The sequence below is a fragment of the Corvus moneduloides genome, chromosome 21 (genome assembly GCF_009650955.1).
Source record: "Corvus moneduloides isolate bCorMon1 chromosome 21, bCorMon1.pri, whole genome shotgun sequence".
Taxonomy (NCBI): Eukaryota; Metazoa; Chordata; class Aves; order Passeriformes; family Corvidae; genus Corvus; species Corvus moneduloides.
In genome coordinates this window covers 6,314,044-6,337,932 of record NC_045496.1, presented here as the reverse complement: position 1 = coordinate 6,337,932, position 23,889 = coordinate 6,314,044, and the positions used below count along the sequence as shown (strand labels likewise).

General features: G+C 46.7%; 1 protein-coding gene across 7 annotated transcripts in view; it reads left to right on the top strand.

Annotated features, from left to right (window-relative positions):
* The window catches only part of LOC116454283 (collagen alpha-1(XXVII) chain B-like), a 146,805-nt gene that overhangs the window by 9,634 nt on the left and 113,282 nt on the right, over positions 1 to 23,889 (top strand). For all 7 annotated transcript variants that reach the window (XM_032130713.1, XM_032130714.1, XM_032130712.1 and 4 more), the window contains exons 3-5: positions 2,715 to 2,785; positions 7,857 to 9,295; positions 18,371 to 18,424. In XM_032130713.1, the coding sequence (XP_031986604.1) occupies positions 2,715 to 2,785; positions 7,857 to 9,295; positions 18,371 to 18,424 (1,564 nt within the window). The remainder of the gene's footprint in view (positions 1 to 2,714; positions 2,786 to 7,856; positions 9,296 to 18,370; positions 18,425 to 23,889) is intronic.

Here is a 23,889-nt window from a genome sequence, read left to right as displayed (position 1 = left end):
CGCCCTGTTCCTCCATGCCCTTGTCCAAAGTCCCTCTCCATCTCTCTTGGAGCTCCTTTAGGCACTGGAAGTTGCTCTCAGTCCTCTCTTGAGCATTCTCTTCTCCAGGCTGAACAAGACCAGGATCCTCGTTGTGGTATTTGTAGACCGTGTGAATAAAAGAAATAAACGCCTTTAGTGGTACCTCTTGATAGAATCTCAGTGGAAGTCACTGCTCATGAGAAGAAGCTGAGAAAAAGGCAAGGTGGGTTTGATAGCTCTACATAAGGAGAAAAATCTTCTTTACTCTTGCTGCTCAAGCTGCTTATGCAGCTCTGTCACTGCTGAGCTGTAAGGGAAAAAGAGCCTGCATTAAAAACCCTGGGATAATTAACAGCCCCATCACTCACACGGCTGCCATTTGGAAGCTGCTTTTGCTTTTTCCATTAAGTTGGTAAATTTTGCCAAAGTGTTTTTCTTCAGTGTTTTGGCACCCGGCCCTGCTCTCAGCTCTGATGGTGTTGGCTGTGAGAGGGGTCCAGGAGCAGGGCTGGGGCCAGCTGGATCCCGCACTGTGCATTCGTCTCCTTTATAGCCTGTGAGTGTCACTGGAATGAAATTACGTGCTGGATTTTCCCCCAAGACTTATTCTCCTCATTGTGTCAATCAACAGGGAGTTTGGTTTGTGAAGGCACCCCTCAAAAAAACCAAAAGTGGACTTCAGTTCAGTGTGTTGTGAGCAGCAGTGGTTGTACAAATCTGATCCTCACCAGACCACAGGTCCTTAATGCTTGGGACTGCTGCTGGTGACCCCCTTCCCTGTCTTCCTGTGCTCTCATCAGGCAGTCGAGCCCAGCTGGTGATACCCAGTCAGGTCTTTGCTCCATGCACACATGGAATTGCATCCACGTCTTAAAACTCTGTTGGAGGTGAGCACAGAAATTCGGGTTGTCTTGTGGATTGTAGCCTCTCTCATGCAAAAAAAATTACTGCGGAGGTGGCCATGAAGAATCATCCTATTCTGCTTCCCTTCCTCCGCTCCCTGAAGATACTGGGACAGCAGCTCTCCTTGGACTTGGCAGTGTCTTCAGCCTGACAGTTGTGTCTCAAGGGATGAAGTTGTCAGAAAAGAATCAAGGCTCCCCAGCTGGAGATCTCTGGAGCATGGTGAGGGTTTCCTGGTTAGGATATGGCTGGTTGTAGGACATGACGAAAGAACACCAGGATTGGGCTATTCCCGCCTGTTCTTTCATAAACTAAAGCAGTCCCAGAGCTCCTGAAATGTGCAGACCAGTGTCAGGGTGATGGAAACAGTAAAGGAGGACATGGATTGCTTCAGCTCACTTGTTTCCCAGTTGATGTGGGACTGCTCCAGTATTTTATCCCTTCAAGCCTTAAAATATTAGCTAATAGCTGGATTCCTTGGATGGATTTTTACATTCAGGGCCAGGTTTCCCCACTGATGTAAATCACTGTGGCTTCATTTTAGCTGTGGGAAAGGGTCTCCTGCACAAGTGAGGATTGGCCCAGTGTAATACATCGTCTCAGAGGATGCTTTCTTGGGCTAAAGCTGAGGCTTGATGGCAGGAGAAGAGTGGTCTCTAACCCTGTTTGATATATGATTTGTGTGTCAGATTGTGAGAAATGAGCAAGCTGCACTTTGGTGTGGCTTTGCACAGCCCGGTGTTCACACTGACTGGGCTGAAGTGGCGAACAACCTGTGGATATCCCACACTGCTGTCTCCTGGCTGAGGACTTTCTGTAGTTTACATTTCTGCCTGTTCCTCCAGCAGTCTCTGCTGATGAAGCTGTTAAATATCCTCTCTAGAAGATGAGGGAATTCAATCTTCCACTGACAACTTTAAGTGAGCCTAACCAAGGACTTTCCCATGTTTGTTAGTTGGCTACAAACCAAGGAGGCAGATGGGGGAAAAGGAGGGCTTTAGCTGCCTTTCTGGTACAAGTTTTTTTTCCCCTGAGCTGCTGTTTTCAATGGCACTTGAAGGCTTAAAGCTGAGCTAATGGAGAGGTTTGTCAAATTCCCTCTCAGGCATGAAAGGGTCTAAGGCAGGGTTGGAAGTCTGTGGATCTCCCACTTTATAACCTTTCCTGCCATACCAGGCCTGTGAGAAGGTCCTCAGTGGCTCAGCACAGGGTGCTGAGTGGTTAGAAGCTGCCCCCATCTTTGCATCTGGGTGTAAAATGAGAAGTAGATCCATATAGTAGATCCATTGCATGTTTAGGATATTGTTAAGCAGTAAAGCATTAGGACTCAGGATTTGTTTGCTGAGGTGACAGGGCACTGTGTGTCAGCCCATTTCCCACCCATGTCCCCACAGCCCTGCACGTGTACTCCCGGCAGGGCTTTCGGTCTCCCAGCTTTGAATGATTTCTCCGTCCTCTTGCATTTCTAGGTGGGGTGAGTGCCAAAGAGCAGCAGTAGCAAAGGCACTGATGACTCAGCAGTGATGACCCTGCCTCTCAAAACACTGGGCTGGTCCTGGTTCAAGGATCCTGATACCATTGGGAAGCCTTTCCACTAAGTTCAGTGGGCTTTAGATGACTTTAAAGCAGACAAATAAGGTCTCAGCCTAAGTCTACTTCCTGGAGTCATGCTGACACTGTCACTGCCTTGGCTAGACTTGGGATCAAGGAGAAGACCTTTAACAGTGGAATTGGTTTTGTTACTACTATTGTAGAAACTCATTGTTTTTTTTCTTCTCTTCCAATTTTAGGGGATTCTGCTTTTTCTGGACTATATTGTGTTTTACCTGGTTCCTGGGATTCACACAGGGAAATTCTGAAGGTAAATGACACTTTTTTTTTTTCTTTCTTCTCTCCTCTTTCAACAAAAGTAAAAGCCAAGTGCTTTGGTACCAGTGTAGGATTATAACTTAACAATGTCTGAGCCCAGTGCACAGTTAGATGCATTTGTTGCTGACCATTGCAGTATGGATGATATAGATGGTGCAGTTAAGGCTGGCAAAAGAACCAGGTTTTCTACAGGTGATTACATGCCCCACAGAATTTTCAGAGTCTCATGGAACTGGTGCAAATGAAGCACTTTGTGTCTAAAATGTCACTGGCATCTACTTGCACTTGCCAGGACTTAACTGCTTTTAGAAAGGGCCCCTTGAGACTGGTGCTTTATGGAATTAAGTGCCTCTGGCAGACAGATATTTCCTTGACTTTGGTGCACCCCAGGCATGCCCCTGCCAGCATGGGGGATGTTATGCATATAGAAATTATGTGAGTTCTAAAGGTAAAAGCAAATTTAAGGGAGGAAATTCCCACAGGGTTGGTTGATAATAGAATGGCTATATCTGGTTCAATCCCTGTGCTGTAAGGGAATATTCTATAGAGAAGTGACACCTTCACCCTGTCCTTACACCCCTTCTCCAGGCATCACCTCCCTGGTGGTGCCAGGGACAGGACTAGGCTGGGGTACAATAATCAATGACCCTACAAGAGGAGATGAAAATCTTCAAAGTCAACAAAAGCACAAAAAAAAATATTCATCTTTTACAGCTGACAGCAGGCGCTGAGCATCTATGCAGTATCTGTTTGTAAAGGAGCCTTCTCCTCTTAAAATAGCAATACCTTTCCTACATGAATGTTTTACATGGGTATTGCTGGAAGTGAACAGCTTCCCCTGCTGTCAGCACACAACACTAAGTGGACTAGCAGGCTCCAGGGCTCTCCCCTCAGTCTCCAAAACATGAAGGAAAAATAGAAATTTGGTCAACACTCAGATGTCAGCCAGCCCATGGAGCACTTTTTACAGGGGGGGAATAGATCCCTGCCATCAGCAATTTTGAAAAATGTAATATTTTCCAAATTCTGCCTCCATGCAAAGGAGGTGAACATCTGGCTGAATTACTTAGTCAAGCAGTTTTCAGAGCAAGTTTTATGTCAGCTCGTAAAGAGGCAGAACAAATATTGTGTCTTGGCATCTCCCTTTTCAAGTGGATTATAATATGCTGTTTAGATTCACCTCTATCCATCATTTTACTCCTGTGATAATTATAGGATGGTGCCATGTCTTTTGTTGCCATCAATCTAAAGCAAACTCTTTAATTTCACTCTCATTGTGTTTACCTTGGTGTAGTCAATAATTCCTCTCTGAGATACTGTCTCTGTGATAAAAGAATTTTTAAAAACTTGCCTGGTTTTCACACAATGAGAGAGAGGATTTCCTTCTGGGCACCAGAAAATAAAACCTTCCAAGGAAGTGAAGGCTGTATGTAAACATTGGTGACTTGAGGCTGTGTTATCACCCAGGATTTTCAAACATGAGAGTCAGAAGTAGTAAGAATTTGATCATAGGTCAGTGTGAGGATGAAAATAAGCCAATGCTGTGGGCTTTTGAAAACACTGTGGCTGTTACTCTAAGGATTAGAAGTCTTCCTGTACACTGGAAAATCAGGGAACACAGAGGATGATCTTTCCATAAGTGTTACAAATCCAAAAGATTGTGAGGTGAGTTCATTTGCTGTGCACTGACTAACTTTTGGAAATGCTGCACTTACTCAACACAGTTTTATCTGTGGGTATCACACCTTGGCTGCTGGAATCTGGGAAAGCTGCATGTTATTTCTCTCCTGTCTTTTGGCTTCTTTCTCTTATACAGCTTTTTGTGTGGAGAAAGGGGGAGGGAAAGAAAGAGATGGAAAGGAGAACAATAAAATATTTTTTCCCCTTTTTCAGAGATGATCATATGGTTGTTCAAGAATCTCTGTGTATCTCACTTCAGGCACAGAGTCTGATAGAACAGTTTTTCCCAGTTGCTCAAATGTTGCTGACAGGAATGTTGTTACTAGCTTTGAGGCACCTGGGATCAGGGAGATGTATGTGAATGCTCTTTTCAAATAATGTGTTTTGATGGAAAAATCCGCAGAGGAAAAAATTTGAAGGGGAAAAAATCCTCTGCTAAACTTGGAGCTGCTTCAGGAAGTCAGAATTACCTTGTGTTTTACGTTAGTTGATGACATCCCATATCCCAGGAGATGTGCCCCAGCAGCCCGGGACAGCTGGATGGGCCGGAGAGGCAGATGGGCTGGGTGCACAGGAGTGCTGAGCTCTGTGCCTGGACCTAGTGCTGGAAAGTCTACATACGTGTCCTGCATGAGGACTCTTTAATCAGATTTTGCATAGGCATCCAGAGTTTGGCTCCACCTTAGCGGGTTTTGAGGGAGAGGAGTGTTTGGGTTGTGCTTTTTTCCTTAAGCACTCCTGGATGCCGTTGCTAACGAGGCACTTGTATTGGGATTGCAAACAGCAGTGGCATCCTCTGAGCAGGGAAACGTCCTTAGGTCCTTGCAGAGCAGCTACCAAATAAATAACTCCTGGAGTGTGCAGCATCTCCAGCAGAGACAACCCCTGTCCGTCTCTGAGAGAGAACCTAAAAATACATGTAGAAATTGGAAGCTGGAGTCTAGCTCCTCACTTAAGTGGTAAATTTATTTCCTTAGGGATAAATCCTGATGCCTTTGAAGTCTGTGGCAAGGGTCCCACTTCACTTCACTAAAGCCAGGCTTTGGCCTTTGCTGTTTCATAGGCTCTGGAGATTATCCAGAATGAAGACACTGCCATGATTCCTCTGTTCAGTAAAGAGAGGGGAAGGCTGAGAGACAGCCCTGTTGGACAATATGGAATAAAAACAGTGGGGGACCAAGGATTTCAGAGTATGGGAGAAATACTGTCATTAACACTTGAACATGCTGTGCAGTAAATTACCCCTCTGCACAGAGTGGGAACATTTCCATCCTTTTCTCCATCTGACGCACCTTCTCCAGGGTAGTGTCTGCTAGAAAATGAGTCAAGCTGCTTTAAAAAAGGAAGGTGGGAATAAAGCTAAACTCAGGCCAAGTAAATATTGATTGACTCGTTCTTACGCACAAAAATGGCCAAAGTTTTTGCCAAAGTCAAGGAACAGAGGTTTTCTCATCATTCTCCTCCCTTCCTGGCCAGCAACATTACAGGTCTCAGACTGCTTGAGTCTACAGCCCTTCTGGCCAACACCAATGGGCTCTGTAAGTGCCTGTCCTCCAAATATTGTGTTCTGTGCTGAACGTTTAATAGTTAAGGGTGAAAGCAGCTGAATACCAAGGCACCTTTAGAAAATTAGCTCATTTTTTTTTTTCTTTGGAGAACTGTTGATTTACTTTTAATCTAGGAAAGTTGCAATCCCATGGTGTTAACCATGATTGGCACCACCACCTTTCTGAGTGTTAAAATCTTGCCTTGCAACATCAGCATTTGGGTTGTACAGCCCAGACTGGCTTCCCCTAAGAACACTGGAACAGGAGCATTGTTTGGTCAAGAAGTAATGGGGATTGCATTTGGGCAGGAAGAGGGAAGGAAGTGCAGTTATCCTAGCTCACTGTCAACAGTGATAATGTCATGGGAATCATGATCACCTTCATAGGATCATTTGGGTTGGAAAACCCTTACAAATGATCAAATCCAGCCATTAACCCAGGACTGCCAAGCCCACCACTAAACCATTAGATGTCCCCCAGTGCCACATCTAATGTTTTTTGAGTACTTCATGGATAGTGACTCCACCACGTCCCTGGGCAGCTTGTTCCAATGCTTTACAAGCCTTTTGGTGAAGAAGCCTTTCCTACTCTTCATTCTAACACCCCCTTCCCCCCACTCCCAGGACAACTTGAGGTCATTTCCTCTCATCCTGTTGCTTGTTACTTGGGAGCAGAACCTGACCCCCACCTGACTACATCCTCCTGTCAGGGAGTTGTAGAGAGTGAGAAGTTCTCCCCTGAGCCTCCTTTTTCTCCAGGCTGAGCTCCTTTAGCTGCTCAACAGAAGACCTTTTTCAGGTCTGGGCACATTTACTTTTGCACCTTCACTCCTGTAGACCTCAGCATCTTCTCCAATTAAGTACTTCAGCTGAGGTTGCTGCCAGCTGGCCCCAGTTTGTGTTGCTGTTGCCTGCTAATCTGAGCTGTGAATGGCTTCTGATAGACCTCAGGGACAGACAGGAGGGGATTCTGCTCATCTGTCCATTGCAGGTTCCTGCTGGAGTTGGTGGAGAAAAGTCCTCTGGGCATCAATCTCTCTCCTCCTGTCTTGAACAAGGCACCTGGCTCCTAGGTGACATTATACAGGAGGCTAATCTTACCTGCACTACTCAGTGGCTGCCATAACCAATTTCTGAGCTCTTCACAAACCAAGTCTGGTTCCAGCCTATTAAAATAATTTAATGCTGTAAGATGATCTTCTGGGAAAAAAAGTACTGCTGTTGAGAACCTTGAGCAGTTCACTGAAATCTGGGTGCAATTCTTTCACACTGGGAGGCACCTTCACTTCCCTAGACTTTCCAAAGATTGAAAGCTGCTCCTTGCTAGCTTGAAGAGAGACAGATACAAAGCTTTTGCTCCCTTTGGAAGTTTTGTTTACTTGCCCTCTGGGGATATAAAATTTTGCAATCCCAGCTCAATCTGTTGTTCAAATTCCTTTCCAGCTATGTGGTCAGTACTCAGAATTAAATCCCAGGAAGTGGACTAGTGGTGCCTAGTGGGAAATTTCCTTTTAGTGAGCTCAGTTCCCTCCAGAACATCTGAGCTGGTCCCTGGTGGGGCAGGAAAACTCACCAGATGTACCATGGAGCTGACGCATTTTGGCAATTGCTGGTAATCATGTTGAGCATGCCCTTGCTCCTCACATGATGCGAGAAGAGCTGGGAGTTCTCCATGCTGGTTATTTGAATATATATGTGAGAGGGTGGGATTATATATGTGAGTTGGGATTTCCTGTATCCTGTTGCCTTTATGCATGGATTGGTTTGACCTCCCTCCACACCCATTCAGCCCTTGGGTTGCCCAGCACCTCACATAATCTTTGTGCTTCCCTTTCAGATGTGGATGTTCTTCAAAGACTGGGCCTGTCAGGGAAAAGGCCATCGAGTGGATGGTCCTCCTCACGTACAGTTCCTCAAGGAGTCATTCCTTTCAAATCAGGGGTCATCTTCACTCAGCGAGCACGTGTCGAAGCACCGCTCAGCACCCTCCTCCCTGCAGGCTCCAGCTCTGACCTGCTGCTGGTGCTGAGCCTCTGCTCCCACCGCATCAACAATGCTTTTCTCTTTGCTGTCAAGAGCAAAAAGAAAAAACTGCAGCTAGGGGTCCAGTTTGTGCCTGGGCAGATCATCGTGTATGTGGGCCACAAGCGCTCTGTATATTTTGATTACAATGTCCACGATGGCCAGTGGCACAATATGGCCATCAACATTCGTGGCCAGACAGTCACTTTATTTACTTCTTGTGGGAAGCACAGAGTACATGCGGATTTGCATTTTAAAAAGGACGAGGCATTGGATCCACATGGATCTTTCCTCTTTGGGAAGATAAGCCAGCACTCCGTGCAGTTTGAAGGAGCCATCTGCCAGTTTGATATTTATCCTTCTGCCAAGGCAGCTCATCATTACTGTAAATACCTGAAAAAACAGTGCAGGCAAGCAGATACCTACCGGCCCAACTTGCCCCCACTCATCCCCCTCCTGCCCAGGGATCCCAGTGCCTCCCCCAGTACCCCACAGCCTACGGAGCCCTCTCTGCAGGGTCTGAAAAACCTGACCACTGCTGCCCCAAACTTGGAGTTTGGCAGGGTCACTGCACCCCTCAAGATGAGGGGTGCAGGTGCAACAACCATCACATTGCTGTCAACCCCACCGTCACTGCTGAGACTGACTACCAAAGCCACCAAGATCACAGTGGCCCCACCTGTTCTGTCAAGTGCCAAATCACAGGTACCCACCCGCTCGCTCCCTTGGGGCACGGGGACGACCCTCAGGGTGTCTCGGCCCACTCCTAGCACGCCCAGGGAGAAAACTCCCCTTCCCACTGCCAAGAGGGTCCCACCAACAAGCCAGAGCCTGGTCACAGCCAGCAGGAAGGAATCCAAGCAAGACACCAAAAAGAAGATCAACCAAAAGCCAACCGTTGAGCCCCCTGAAGCCCCCAGTACTGTAAAGCCAATGAGGAGGGTGACTGATAACACAACGAGCAACGTCCACCTTGTTACCCTAAAGCAAACCCTGCAGAACTCAAGCCGTGGGCCCATTCCAAAGAAGCATATGCCGTCCCCCACCAGGAGAGTGGATCCCAGTATCATCCCTCTGGTGTACACCAAACCACACCTGGGGTCTGCCTGGCCTGGCTCCAGAGCCAGGGCACAGGCCTTCAACCTCACAACCCCGGCTGCCATGGATGGCTATCAAATCTTTGACCCTTTGGGACCCACTCCATTTCCATTTTTACTGGGATATCCAGGAGTGAAAGGAGAGAGAGGACCTCAGGTATGTTCAGGCTCTTCATGTTAGCTATTCCCAGTCACAGCTCAGCTCAAGGGCTGGCAGACCACAACCTCCAAGGGTTTCTATGAAGCTTATCCAAGTGTGGCAGCCAAGCACCACTGCATTCCTGATCGTCACGATTTTAGCATAAATCTCACTTTGAACCTGAGTGTTTAGTGACGGTGGATGCCATTAAACATTTGTGGTTAAAGTTGCTGCTTAATGTTAGATTTAGAAAAAGAAAGGGGGAAAAAAAGAGAAATCCCGCTTTCTTTTCCTTTCAATTACTAGCTAAAGTGTTAATGGCCGGGTTGGGGCTATCTTCCACCCCCTGGTTTATCTCTGGTCATCTTCCATAGAAAACCCAGATACCTTAAGAACATGCCTCAAGTTAGCTATTTCTTGACACTAGTTATTAGTTTGGTTTGTATCTGATACTCACAGATCCAGAAAAGTGCCCTGCTTCAGCAAATGCAAGTGCAGAGATGGCTTCAGGATTTATTTTTTTTAAACAAACTCTCATCTATTTTTATGGTATAATTTTTGCTTGGGTGTTTAGTTCTGTTTTTTATTTCTCATAGCCTGCACTTAAAACATGCAAAAAGTTTCCTTTATAAATTTAACTACTGCATTCCACATAAAATAACCCATTTCAGGTTGTATATCTTGGCCACTGTAAAAGCATACACACGTTTTGTAATGCTAAAAGCACTCAGGCCCCACTAATTATCTGCTGGCTGTTCTTTTTTTTTTTTTTTTTTTCAGATTTGAGAATGCAAACATGATCTTTAAACTGGCCAACTTTTAGGGGGATTTGGTGTTCCAGCCCAAACTGTCAATAGGACAGAGGGGTTGTGCATGTAAAAGAAGTTTCTCCCAGACAGAGCCTTTGGTTGCCAAGATCCAGCCTAGAGTGAATTTTTACAGCTGACTTCTTAAAATAGTGAAAGAAGTGTTTACAATGGAAATATTGAGGCTGGCATAAGGAATGACCAGCACTTTTCTCCACAGAGCTACTCCTTGGTGCAAGTAACACCTAAAGTGGAATGGTTGGTCTCCCCAAGTCCTCAATGGGAACTTAGCAGTTTGTTTTTCCTCCCGTCCCATCTCGAAGCTGGGTGGTGATTTCTCTCCCTGTACTTTGGGTATAGAGTCACCCAGGGTGGTGTTTTGTTCCCAGGTTCCTGCCCCTGGGAGAGGTGAAGGTGCTGCCTGGGCAGGGGTTGAGTGTGGGCTACAGGCGCCCAACCCTCATGGAATCTTGGTTGGTGCTTGGAGAAGTTTTGATAAATCCCTGAGTAGATAGAACAAGCTCCAGCAATCTGGTCTTTGGGCAGGCTTCTGTGTTTTGTGGACAGTCATTTCAGGCACATTTCCAAGAGAAGAAATTCAGCAGTTGTGCATTTCCCTTAAAACATCACTTAGCTGTAAGGGTGAATCTGGGTGGCTGCTCCAAGCCCATCAAAATCCTGACCTCTGCCACTTTCTTGCTCTTCAAGTGTCATGAGGGTGACCAAGCTCTAAGCCCCTGCAATGTAAAGAGCTTATTACAGAACTGGAGTGGAAAATCCTTCTCAGGCTTGTGAATCATAACAAAGAAATGGATTCAGGCTGTGGAAGGCTGAGGGAAGAGATGGCAGGATTTTTCCATTCTGTCTGAGAACAACTGGAGTCCTGAATTGAGGGAAAGGAGAACTTTCTGAGGCTCTGTCTGGCCTCATTCTCTTTGACTGCTGGAAACAAACTGCTTGGGGAGGGAAAGGTTATGTCTTGGCTGGAGCTGGCTGCCACATGATGCTCGATAGCTCCTGTGACTCACTTGGAGATCTGTGTACCATGCTTCCTTGGATGTCTCTGACGTGGGAAGGGGAAGAGGAGAAAAGATCGGAATGGGGATGACATGTTGAGAAATTAATGCAGTACTTCCATGGCCAGATGAGCGTGTTTCAGAACAAGTGCTGATAAATGTTCTGGGCTTGAGTAATTACCTGGTGCTACCCTCGTGCTGCAGGGCAGGCATTTCTGATGAGGTCAGTGATATGCCAGCCTGGCACTTGGCCTGGCCAGGGCAGGTTGGGGGCTGGAAATGTCATCCACTGTCCGGCACACAGAGGGAAGGATAAGGTGATTAATTAGTTTTCCCAGTTGTTGCCTGATACAAGGTCTCTTCAAGAAGATTGTCACCCTGGGCAGGGAGGTGTGTGGGTGGGGAACTGCCTTCTGCCTGTTCAGCAAGGACCGGGGCCATCTTGGCTGTGATTTCTGGGCAGACTGGCAGCCACAGAACCATCCACCTAGAGAGAAAGGACTATTGTTCATCCTGATCATCTCAACGTCAGAATGGAAATGGCAGCCCTGGTGTGAGGCAGTGATGACTCAGGATCTGTGGTGTCTGCAGTTGTGGCTTTGTAAATTCTACTAAAACAACCAATGGAATAATCTTAGTGGTGCAGAAAGGCCCCATCCAACAGTAGAAGAAAGGTTTGATGGTTAGAGGAGTGGGAGCAAAGGACTGAAAGGATTTATTTAGGAATAAAATTCAGCACCGTCCATGTATTAATCTGTCCTGAAGGACTACCTGGGTGCTGTGCAAAAGGAAGTGGAGACACTGCATTCCACATGCAACTCATGGCAGAGCATTAATTCTTCAGGAATGCTGGATTTGCTGAGCAGCTAGAGGAAGGAGTGCAATATGTTCTTAAAAAAGAAAAACTTCTTGGGAACCATTAATAACCACAAGCATTTGGGATCTCAGCTCTTTGGTTTTTCTGGAGGGGAGAAACAACAAAAGGAACGCCCAGACATCATACGAGGTCAGTAACACAGCACTGACTCAGCAGCTGGCAAAGGTCCCTCTGAATCATCCCCACTGCCCAAAGCACCTCCAGCCAGCCTTGCTCCAGAGCTCCAGGCCCTGCAGCATGACCCCAGCACATGGCTGGAAGTAGCCTAAAACCACCCCCCCAAAAGAAAAATGCATACTGAAAAATAGTATCTGTTGTGAGCATGTCAAACTCTTGAACTAGGGCTGTGGTGTGATGAATATTTGAATCTTCCAGTGGGTGGGATGTCATTTGCTTGTCTAGACCAGCAGCAGATTTGGCAGGGAGATTTGGAGGGGCTACTGTAGCCTCTCCCCTGCCCACCAGCACCACCTGCCAGGTACAGCTGTGGCAAACCCCTTGCCCTGGCGTGACTGGGTCTAGCACAGTGTACCCCAAGTGAGACCTTTCTCCTCCCATATAAAGCTGCAATTCCATAGCTTTTTGATCCCTACAGACAAGCCTGTATTGACTCTTGATGAGTCTGAGGGTTATTTTTAGAGCAAGAAAACCACCCCTTATGCTGAATGTGCAGAGAAGCAGGCTGAGTTCACTGAGAGGCTGCGGAAGCACTGAGTAACATAAGAGGAACAGGGAGTGTGTTTCAAGGACATCCCGAATATCCAGTCAGAGGACAGGGGGGCTAGCAGCCCTCAGTTCCATCTGCATGTCCAGGGCCAGAAGCCCCAAGTCAGAGCCAGTGGTGGTGCCTGGCAGGCAGCTCCCTCTCCTGCCCTCTTTCCCTGTCTCCCTCTCTGCGAGGCACATGTGTTTCCGAGCGCGTCCCCAGTCTAGACTGCTCCAGCTGCCATCCTCCGCACGAGCAGTTTGTCTTGGAGCCCAGCTCCTTCCCTAAAGAAGCAATCCCAGCCAATTCAATCAGTGGGCAGGGAAGAGAGGTGACTGGAAACACCGATAAAATATATGAAGTGCCTGTTTCCAGTCCTCCTCGCACCAGAAAAGGCTGTTTGAGCTGCCAGTTCGTGATAAATTAAGGAACACACAGTGTGTTTGAATATCTATTAATGAATGAGTCACATTAATAATAAAAAAAAAAGGGAGACTGCATGCTTTGTATGATGCATGGGAAAAGTTTTATCCTTGCTCACACAGTTGGATCAAACTTTTTTGGTGATTTAACCGGAAAGATCCCTGAAGGGAAAACTTGCAGGCAAATGACCGAGCATCAGAAAGGTCTATTTGTGTAAAATAAAGGTAATTTCAAAGAGAGATAGTTGATTGTGTGTTTGAGATAAATGTGCTGCAAAGGATCTAGGATTGTACAAATATATGCAAGTATTTTTATAAATCTTTAAAAATAGAAAGTGAGTTGTAGAGTAGGTGATCCCTCTATTCCTTCCCAGCCTTTCAGGCTGCATTCCAAGGTCTGGGATTGCTCCAGTGTCTGAAGTACCCCCTGCAGAGCTTGTTCCTGAAATGTCCTCATAGAAAAGTTGCTTTCATCAAGCTGGAACACTCCTATTTTGTTGTGTATTGTGCTGCTACTCTGGGAGGATCCCAATTGTGGAAAAGGACCTTTGTGTGATAGGTGTTGCACAGACCCAGAACAACATCTGTGCCTAGTGCGGAAATCGTGTTACAAGGCTGGCTCTCCACCAGCAGCTCAGCTCCTGCCAAAATTATGAGGACTTTTTGTTTTTAGACTGGTTGAAACCCAGACGTGTCCAAATTTTAATATGATAAGCCTGCCTTGGAGAAGAAAGTAACCAAAGTGTTGGGAGTTCCCCCCCGCCCCCCTGAAATTCTAGCTTTGTTTTAGGCAGTTCTTAGAGCCATGAAGTGCCTGGCAATGACAGGGAGGTGAGGAGGGGTTGGCAGGCTGTTGAAGATGAGGGTTTTTTTTCTCCTCCTCTTCCCCTAAGCAGGGAATTTTGAATTCCAGTGCTGTCCCTGTAGCTGCTCAGTCCTTCCTTGCTGGTGCTTCCCAGGCTAAAGGGTAGATTTGTGCCAGTGGCCTTTTTTCCTGTAGGAATATTTCTTCTTGGAAGAAAACAGTTCAGGTCCTTTATCTGCAGGGGTAATGTCACTCACTGCTCAGAACCTGGTGCCAATGTGGGGAGAAGCTTTCGATGTGGTTTCTGAACTCCCTTTTAAGTTGGCTTTTACCACAGGCACTAGCACCTGAGAAAGAATAATGTTCTCTCTCCTCAGTCCTAGCAGTGTTTTGCACTTCTAAAACACACTTTTCTGGGACACAGGAGAACTGTGCCACTAGTGTCTGGGCAGAAATACATTAGGAAGACCCTAAAGTAAGTATGTCCATCTGTCAGTGTGCGCTGGAATATGAGCTTAATAGTTTCCTGGAAACTTTCAGCTCTTTGCTGCCAGGCTGAGTACTCACCCTGGGGGAAACAATTACAGGAATCTTTTGCTATCTGACCAAGTTGATTCAGGAGTCGTTTCCCAATTTTCAGCACCAATTCCTGTACTCAGTATGCTTTCATTCAAGCCTTCCGCAGCAGGTTTGCCCTCGCTGAGTTTGGAGTGCAGAGGGCACCTTGCTCCCTGAAGCGCTGCTGTGGCCAGAGGAAGCAGTGCGAGGGGGATCACAGTGTGGGAGAGACAGGGGTATAAATTAGCAGCAAGAGGAAATGATGAGATTTCCCTTGTCCTTGGAGTCCGATGTATTTCTCTTTTAGACAACTTAGTTTAATTTTCCATTTGCAATTTGAAGCTCAGAGGGCTAAGATAAAAAAACAGTCCCTTTTGCACCAGAAAGTTTCCCAGCAGCAGCTTAGAATAAATCCTGTAATCATTTGGTGGGATAGGTCGTTGTTCCTAATGCTACCGTGGGAAACTGAGAAGGGTTAAACTTTATTGTGGCTGCCATGAGCTGCTTCAGGAGCTGTTCAGGCTGGTTAACAGCTCAGCTGTTTGGCTTGAGAAGAGAGAGAGCATCTGCTGCTGCTGAGTTTCTCCTTGATCTCTGATCTTGCTTTGTGTGACAACAGGGTGTGTGTTCTCTGCCATCAGTTTGCAGAAGGAGCAGGCAAGGAGCCAGAGAGACAAGAGCTGCAGTGCCAGGAGCAGTAGCTCACCACAGGAGGCCTCAGCTTTGCTGATCTCTGCAATGGGAGGGTAGGGCCGGAGCACTGATATCCTCATCCCACTGCCAGGAGCAGGAAATCTTCCTGCCCCTTGGAGCACTCCCTGTGCTCCTGATGAAATTCCCCAGGCTACAGTGGAGAGGTCCCCGCAGGCTCGGTGTGATCTGAGTTGGGCGTGAGGGTGGAGGTGTCTCTGGTGCAGGCAGGGGCTGTGTAGGCATCACCCCCAGGCGGGCTCTTGGCACCTTGTTGATAGACATCTCCTGCTCTCCCTGTGGAGCCCTCTGCCTGAAGTGGGACTTCATCCATCATTTGTAAGTAGTTGGGTCCTGATCCAGGCCCATTCTCCTCTGGCTGACTCTCCGGATGCACATTTTCCTTGAGTGTATTTCAGCTTTGCTCTCCCCAGGCAAAGCCAGTTGTGGGATGTGGGGCTCTTGTCCGAGAGCTTGAGCCTCTTGTCTGAGAACAGGGGCTGGGTGATACGGAGGCAGAGGCAAAACAAGTCACTAGGAAGGCACAGTCCACATCCCATCCAACCCAGCTACCAAGGAACTGAGAAATGTGAGAAGTACAAAGTGGCCTCACAGTGTGTCACTCCTCACCACTACCTGTGTCCATCCACTGCCCCAGTCCTCTTCCACCTTGACTGGCTTCAAATTTATAAGTGGTCACACTCCTACCTTCTGCAGTTACTGTAGTGGCTGGCACCTTTTAGCCAGTCATCCCACAGTCACCTTTATCCCTCTTACTCTTCAAGAAAGGAAAAAATAAGTCTGAAGGGATGCCAAATCAAAGCAAAGTGGCAGGGACTCCTGAACTGTGCACTGCTCTGTGCTTTTCCAGCTAGAAGCCTTTCTCTCAACTCCATATTCCCACTCCAGTGCCAGTATTAACTCTCTCCTTATTTTTGTGTTAGCTTCAGTCTGTTCTGAGCGGCCCACGTTTTTGGAGAAGGTTTTTGCTCAAGTGGCCAAGTACAATTGCAGCTGCTGTTAGCAGGAAGGTGGAAAAGGTCACCTCAATTCTGGTACATGGGGAATGCCATGCATCTGCTCTTTTACTTCTTCTAAGGGTGTAAATGGGGATGGGTTTTGATGGAGGAGAGGTTAAGGACTTGGATTAATCTCTGGTAAATTTTATTAAAACTGTTGCTGCCTGAGTTGCACTGGACTCGTGCACTGATAGTTATCATCCCAACTAGGGCAGGGGGATATTTTTAATAAAAGGTGGGATTCTGGAGCACAATTATACATGAAGCTTAAAAAACCCCTACAATTACATGTCTATTTGCACAGCTGTATAATTGCATTATGCACGGGGCCCTGAGCTGGCACAGTGACAGGTTAAAACACTGGGATATTGCTAAAATGAGGGTCAGCTGTATCAATGGGGGTTGTTAATACAAAGACCAGTAATACTGTGTTAGCCAGCAATAAGCAACTGGCAGAGGGGTCAGATGAAGTGTCCCAGGCTATAGAGACTGGACATCTCCAGGGCAGGCAGGGTTGGGCAGCAGCAATGAGTCATATGGTGACAGAAGTCCATCCCTGTGTGTCTCAGTGAGGGGTATTAGCTGTTCTGTGCTCTGTAGGCTCTTTTAAAACAAGCCTTTTCTTGTTATCTTTACTACCGCTAGAACTATCTACAGGGATAAAAAGTTATGATTTATTTGTTGTGCTGATAAATTGATAGCACAGGGGACATTGGGCTTTGATTATGCCTTCCCTGATTTTTTTTTTACTGTGCTGAGTTTAGCTCTTAAAATAGATCACGTTTGTACAGCTTAATGTGCTGTTTACATGTAGGAAGGTTGGTAATATCACTGGAGTATTTATCCATCAGTTACCTGTATGGTTCAGGCAAGTTTTCTCTTTCCAAAATCTTTTCCTGGACATGAGATTCAGGGTAGGGATCTCCTGGGTCAATTTTTTTTTCTTACTGAATCATGCCCTTGATGACTCCTGGGAACTGCACTCTAGAGATCATGAGCTTTTTTGCTCCTGCTTAGGGGCAGTACCAACCTGAGCAGCTCTGAGCAGCAGGGCCAGCCTGGCAGTGGGCTTTGCTCAGGGAGGAGATCCCACAGGGATGAGCCAGTGGGAAGGGAAAAAGGCCAGAATGTGGCCATGGGGCTCATCCTGCACCTGCTCTATGCACTGCACCCTCATCCCTGTGGAATGTTGTTCCTGGGACCTGCTTTCCCACCTGCCACGTAGTCAGAGAGCTCAGGCTGCCTTCCAAACATCCTTCAGTCAGCTGCTCTGGATGTCTCTCCCTGCTGAATGCAATGGAAACCTGTCTTTTGTAGCAAGTTACCAGAATATAAATCCTCTGGGAGACGCTTTAATTAGCAGTTATTCTTGTCAGACGTGTTTGGCTTGGGGGAAAAGAAGTTTTGAGGAGTTACTAGGAGTTGCAGATGGCCCTCTAGAAATCTGAATTCTCCAGCCCATTGAAAAAAAAAGAATAAATAGATGAATAAATTCAAAGGAGTTCAAACCTCATTGGTTAAGTATTTTTTCCTAACCTGTTTCAGATCAGTGCACAGCTGGGCTCCTGATATCTCCACTTTGTTCCTACCCTCTTCCAAGAGCCCCCACTACTCTGATGCGTATAACTCGACCTTCCCTTTGCTATAGAACCGTATTTAAGAATTTCCAACGTTGACACCAATTTTATTATGTTTTATATCCTGCTGCTCTAAAATATGAAGTGCTGGGGTTATGATTATGTTGTAACTCATATAAGAACCTACAATACCAAGAGCTGCACGTGTCCAGCTGATACAGATTAGAACACACAATGTGCTTCCCTTGCCAAGGTGCTAACACATAGCAGGAAAATCCAAAGCTGGGAGACAGTTGTGTTACCCCTGTGATACAGCACAGGTCCAGGAGAGGGGAAGCATGAGACACAGCTGTGATCCTGGGAATGCAGGCTGCAGCAGAAAGATGGGGATGCTCTGTCTCTATGGAAATACGTGCTCCTGCAGATGTTTTTGTACGTGGCTTTTTATCCCTTTATAGTAATAGCATAAACTAAAGGGAAATTTTGGCTGTGATGCTGTAATTGACCCTTCTCCCCAGGTCTTCTCCAACTGATTGTGTTATGGGTCTCTGTGAAGCACTGTCAGGAGCACCATACTGTTACAGAACCATCACTAATACCTATTTTTGTTCTTCTAGGGCCCACCAGGTCTGCCGGGCTTACCAGGACCCCCTGGCAAGAGAGGTTCTCGAGTAAGTGCTTTAAAAACTTCCAACCATTTGTATTTTAATCTGCCTGTCCTGTTGTTCCAAGGGCTGTTGTAGTTCCTGTGGCTGAGTAATGATTGCTTCAGGCCCCTCTCTGTTAAGATCTGGTCTCCTTCTCTCTCATTCCCTGTTGGAGGTTTTCAGGAGGCCACACTGGTGATTTGCAGCTTCCTTAAGCTAAGGTTTGGCATCAGCAAAGGCTGGGGACAGATGTTTCCACATGGCTGTCAGAAGAATGAGGTCTGTCTGTCTCATTTTGTTTCTAGTATCTGTTCCTTCTTGCAAACCCAGTGCTGAATATTAGCTTTGGCTGCTTTTTGTACTCCCCTTCACTCTCCCCAGCTTCACAAATTGTTTAGTTCAAGGTGCTTCATTAGTGGGACCATGGTCCAGGATCAAGGACTCAAACACACAGAGATATGAGGTATTTTGTTCCCCAGACTGAGACCTACTCTCTGACTCCTTTTCAATCTCTAAAGCAGAATGGCTTATCTGTTCAGGAATTCGCAATGGCTCTTGCAGAATTTCTTCCTTCCCGAATGAAATTCTGATGCAGATCTTTGAACATGGAGTGCTATGCTGAGGAAACATCTGGAGCTGAGTGCTGCAGCTAGCTGCGAGGAAAGCCTTCCGCGCTGGCCTAACTCTCCCAGGGCTGGGCAGAGTGCCTGACCTGGATACGGTGAAGTGCTGGCACTGTTCTCCTGCTAGTACGGTGCAGCTTTCCTGGAAGCACACTGTTGTCCCACAGGGTACAGCCATGGAGCCCCTTTCCTGAGCACTGGACTGGTGTGGGTTGGGAATCCAAAGGTGTGAGTGTCTGAGGCTGGAAAAAGGGAATATCTGGATCCGTGATCCAGGCAGCATCCTGGCCTGGCAGCAAAGGGAGATTTCCTCACACATACTTGGCTAAAACTCAACCCCGTGTAATGTCTTTAAAGAACAAGCTAGAGGCTGAGAGCTGGGAGGCTCGGCATTCCCCCGGGACACTTGTTAGAATCCTGTGAGATCTTGCAGTAGCCAGCAAAAATAAACTCATCTCCTTTCTCCAATGGTGAAATGCAGGTCTGCAGGACCCCTGGAGCCTGGGCCTGTGTGAACAGCCTTGAAAGTTGATTTGGGCTGTAAGTGAGCAGGATTAGGCAGCACCAGGCTCGTGTTTATAGATGGGACAATCTGTTCCACGTTAGAGAAGTTTTTTAGTGAAGCATCAGCCCTGATATCTTCTGTCAGAAGTGCCCAAGCAGTTCCCACATCAGTAGATTGCCCAGAGTTTGCATTTCTTGGCATCCCCATTAAAGCTGGTTCCTATCCCAGCTCATTGCTTAATGAGGGGTGTTTGGTGTTACTGCTGGCAATCCTGTGGTTTGCAAACTAAACTCCAGGTCTGGAGTCCCCAGCTGCATTCCCTGCCTGCTGTATGAGTGACCAAATTTCAGCTCTACATCCCAATTCCACTTGAGTTTTTTTTGAAAGAAACAGCATCATGGAAGCTGTGTCATAATTGTCTGTTACTCCCCAGCTGTGGCATGCTCCATCCTATATTTAAGATGATCCTCTGAAAGACAATAAGCAACAGAGGGTTTCTGAGCTCAGTCCCTGCCAGAGGTGCTGAGAATTGGTCCAGGAAAGAGTTCCCAGTTAGGAAGTGCTCAGCACAGCTGAGCCTGGCTTGGCTCAGACATCTGCAAACAGGCTGTGCTAATTTTGGGAAGGGGCAGAAGGGTCACTCTGTGAATGTCTAGCCTGGAGCACTGGAGACAGGACTGCTCTGTGCCTAAATTGTTTTGACTTTGGGATGTGTTTCTCCTAGCAATTTTTTTATGTGTCTCTTTGGGGTTTAGGGATTTCATTGGAAAGTGGAGCTGCCAGGAACTAAGACAGGCTTAGGGGAATTCTTGCATCTTTTGCTTTTGTTGTGCTTGAACAACTTAAATGTGCAACATTGCAGGGGTCATGTTCTACCTCTCCTGCAAAAAAGCAGCAGCAGAGTTCTTGCACCAGCCCATGGATAAGCCATGAGGTGTCCCATCAAGCTCCAGGCCAAGTTTGGAGCTCCAGAGGAGAGGTGAACATCGCAGGCAACTTTTCAGTGCTGGATGCAGAGGAAAGGAAGGATCTTTTTGTCACCAAAGCAGTTTATGGCCTAATGCATGAGATTTAATTGCCCTTGCTGTAACTTGCATAATTTCTACGTTACTAATGTTTGTACAGTTACCTACAACAGGTAGTTACTTACAACAGGTAGTACAACAGTGCATTTGAAAATCCAGTAGCAGCATTTGACTTGTGACTTTCTGTAGCTGTGAAGTTGCCCCATGCTGATGTGTAGTGCAGAATTTCCACTCCATATTGTCTCCTCCCTTTTTTCCCCCCATGTTGGTCAGGGTAAAATGAAATCTCTGATTAGCCTTTGCCTTGAGGGTGAGACTGTGGTGGGTGAGAGTCTGTAAGAAAATCTGGCTGATCCCATATATCTGTCTCCTGGTTTTCAGCAGATGAGTATCACCAGACTGGCCTGTGCAGTCTGTGGGCGGCTCTTCCATGTAGGCAGTGCCACCTGCTTTGCCAAGGCACATCCCAGCCTCTGTAACAGCATGGAAGAGATTCTGATCAGGACATATCTCAGCATTCAAGAGCAATCCAAGGCAGGGTAGCAGAGTGGATAGTCGTAGTCTTGTTGAAAATGACAATTTCTCCATTGTTAAAAGCCAATGCCCATTTCAGGAGCATGGAGTTAGTTGTACACCCTGTCACTCAGCAGCAGGGACCCACTGAGAGAGATTCAGGCTATTCCTGTGCTCTGCTCTCTGCAGCTATGAATGCAAATTTTCATTTTCATAACAAGTGAAAATTGAGTGTTTCTTCTTCTCATTATTTCCTGAGGGACTCCAAGGCAAAGAAGTTAAAAAATGCAATAGTAATGGCTAATAACATTATCTCAGGAGCTCTCCAATCTGCAGAGATATTGCTGTACTGCCACGTGTGCTCTCCAGGAAGGGTTTCTCTCTGTCTATATCCAGCTAGGATGGTTTTCACCTTTCACGTCTGCACTAACGAATTTGAGGCATAATAAGAGGTCTGTCCACACTGCTTGTTCTTGGATAAATATGCTGTGTGCCTTATCAAGTGTCTGTGTAAGATCTAAGGGAATGACAGTGTTAGCAATAAAGGATTTCCTCAGCTTTATATGATGTGGAATGCCAGGCAGGTTGTGGGACAGCTTTTCCATGGTGGTGAGTGTGAGTGGTGCCACTGGGTGACACTCCCTGTTCTGTGCAAGCCATGTGTGTTGAGCTTTTATTTCTGACTTTTGCATTTCTTCAAACATTAGGGTTTCCCAGGGAGGCAGAGGCTGAGGCTGGGATTTGCTCTTAGGCATGTGCCAACAAGCTCTACAAGGAGCTGTCAACAAAGAGCTCCCACTGGAGCAATAACTCCTTCACCATTGTAGCTTGTTCCTGCTTCACCCCGGGCTCTGTGAGCTTCACCCAGTGCTGTCTGCATGAGGGGTTTGGACAGCACGTCTGCCTTCACCACAAATGGTGACTCATTCCAGCCCTCACTGGTGTAGTTTGACCAGCAAAGTGCCCACAGTTTGATCAGGACTGCAGAAAAGTGCTGTGAGGAGTGACACTTAAACTCTGCCTTCCAGATGAGGCTGTGGAAATCCCAGTTTTACCTCTACGTGAAGGAAACAGCCAGTCTCAGATACATGCCAGACAGGAGTCCAGTTCATGGAATGGTTTGGGTTGAAAGGGACCTTAAAGATCATCTTGTTCCAACCTAACACCATGGGCAGGGAACCTTCCACTAGACCAGGTTGCTCCAAGCCCTGTCCAACCTGGCTTTGGTTGTTTGCTGAGCCCCCAGGATAGCAAGGAAAGAGCAACAGCCAAACTTTCCAAAACACTTAACTCAGGAAGCCAGGTCCCACTGGAAGTCACTCCTTCTCCAACAAGTGAGGAAACGCAGGTACAAGAAGTGTTTTATCCCTGTCCACACAACAGGCCAGAGGCAGAATCAGCAATAAAAAGCCTGAGATGCTGTAATTGCTCTTGGTTTGTTTAAACTCTGCGACAACATGGGAGAAGTCAAAATGGATGGGTGAAGGGAATACATATGCACTCCCTGATGCTTCAGGATGCACTTGCCATCCTCCTGTGAACCACAGCAGCTTGAAAGACTGTGAGGTCCCAGTGTAACACGTCGCTGTTACATTTGGTCTGTGGTTGGAAAAAATCTCCCTTTCCTTTGAAATGCAGGGCTTCCTCCCTGAAACAAGCAACTCAGTCAGTCGTGGAGATTCCCCAGTATCCTCATTCCATTAGGAAGACTTTCCAATTTCTGAAAAGTGTTTAAAGAAACAGTTTGCTTGGCTTCACTTCTAATATTTATCTCTTTTTCAGTAAGCCAGGGGTCACTGTGGGATCCGTAGGTCAGAAGCAAAAAAAGTTGCTTTCCACAGTGAAACCCCAAGACATAATGAGTTTCAAATGAGCAGTCATTCCTCTGACTGAAGCTCTCTAGCATTTAGCAGGAGTTGGGAGGATTTTTTTTTTCCCCTCCTTGTGAATGCTGGAGGGTTGGGGGGAGCTATGCACAGTTACACTTCTGTTAATTTTTGTGGGCTGTGAACCATTAGCCATAAAAGCACTTCTGTGAGCAGGGTCCCATCTCCAGGCATCCCCAAGCTGAACTGAGTGGCTCAGTGTCCTTCTCAAGTAGCATCATTCACGTAGAAGACATTCCAGGGAGACGGGCAACCCCTCCTTGCTTGGAGAGCACATTCAGGGATTGTTCTGGTCTCTGTGCCATGGAGTAGCCTCAGGCTGCTGCTGTCCCACGGTAAAATTTTCCACTGAGTTTCTGATACAAGGCTTGGAAGGTTTCAGATGCAAGTTTGCCTGCTGCTAGATTGGATTGTTTCAGCAGACATAGGAAGCCAAAGTGGGTGGGAAAATGAGCACCCAAGCATATAGTGACACATGCAGTGGGATTTTTTCATTCAGTGGTCTCAGCATTGTCCTACCCTGTGTGTAGATAAGAGGAGCAAAACCGATGTATTGATGATAAATATATTTAGGAGAATCCAAATTTCTAGGTGGGAGTGATAAATCGAATTAATTCAGGATTGAATTAATAAAATATAGCAATTAACTGTTGCTGACAGCTCCTGAGGCAGCTACTGTCCTGAGCCATTTGTTTCTCAGCTCATCTAACTGTACCACGCAGCATCTTCCCCCTCTGCCAAGAATGTGGGTAGCATCACAGATTTGGGACTCACCATGTTGGAACACATCAAGATCAATTATTTTTTACAATTTTTAGTACTGCTGGCAGACAACACCCTTTTCTCTCCACAATTCCCAGAGCAGTTTCAGATGCCTAACACAAGCCCCAGAACTGGTCACAGCAGTTTCCTTCATGCCAGACTGGACTTCCCACTG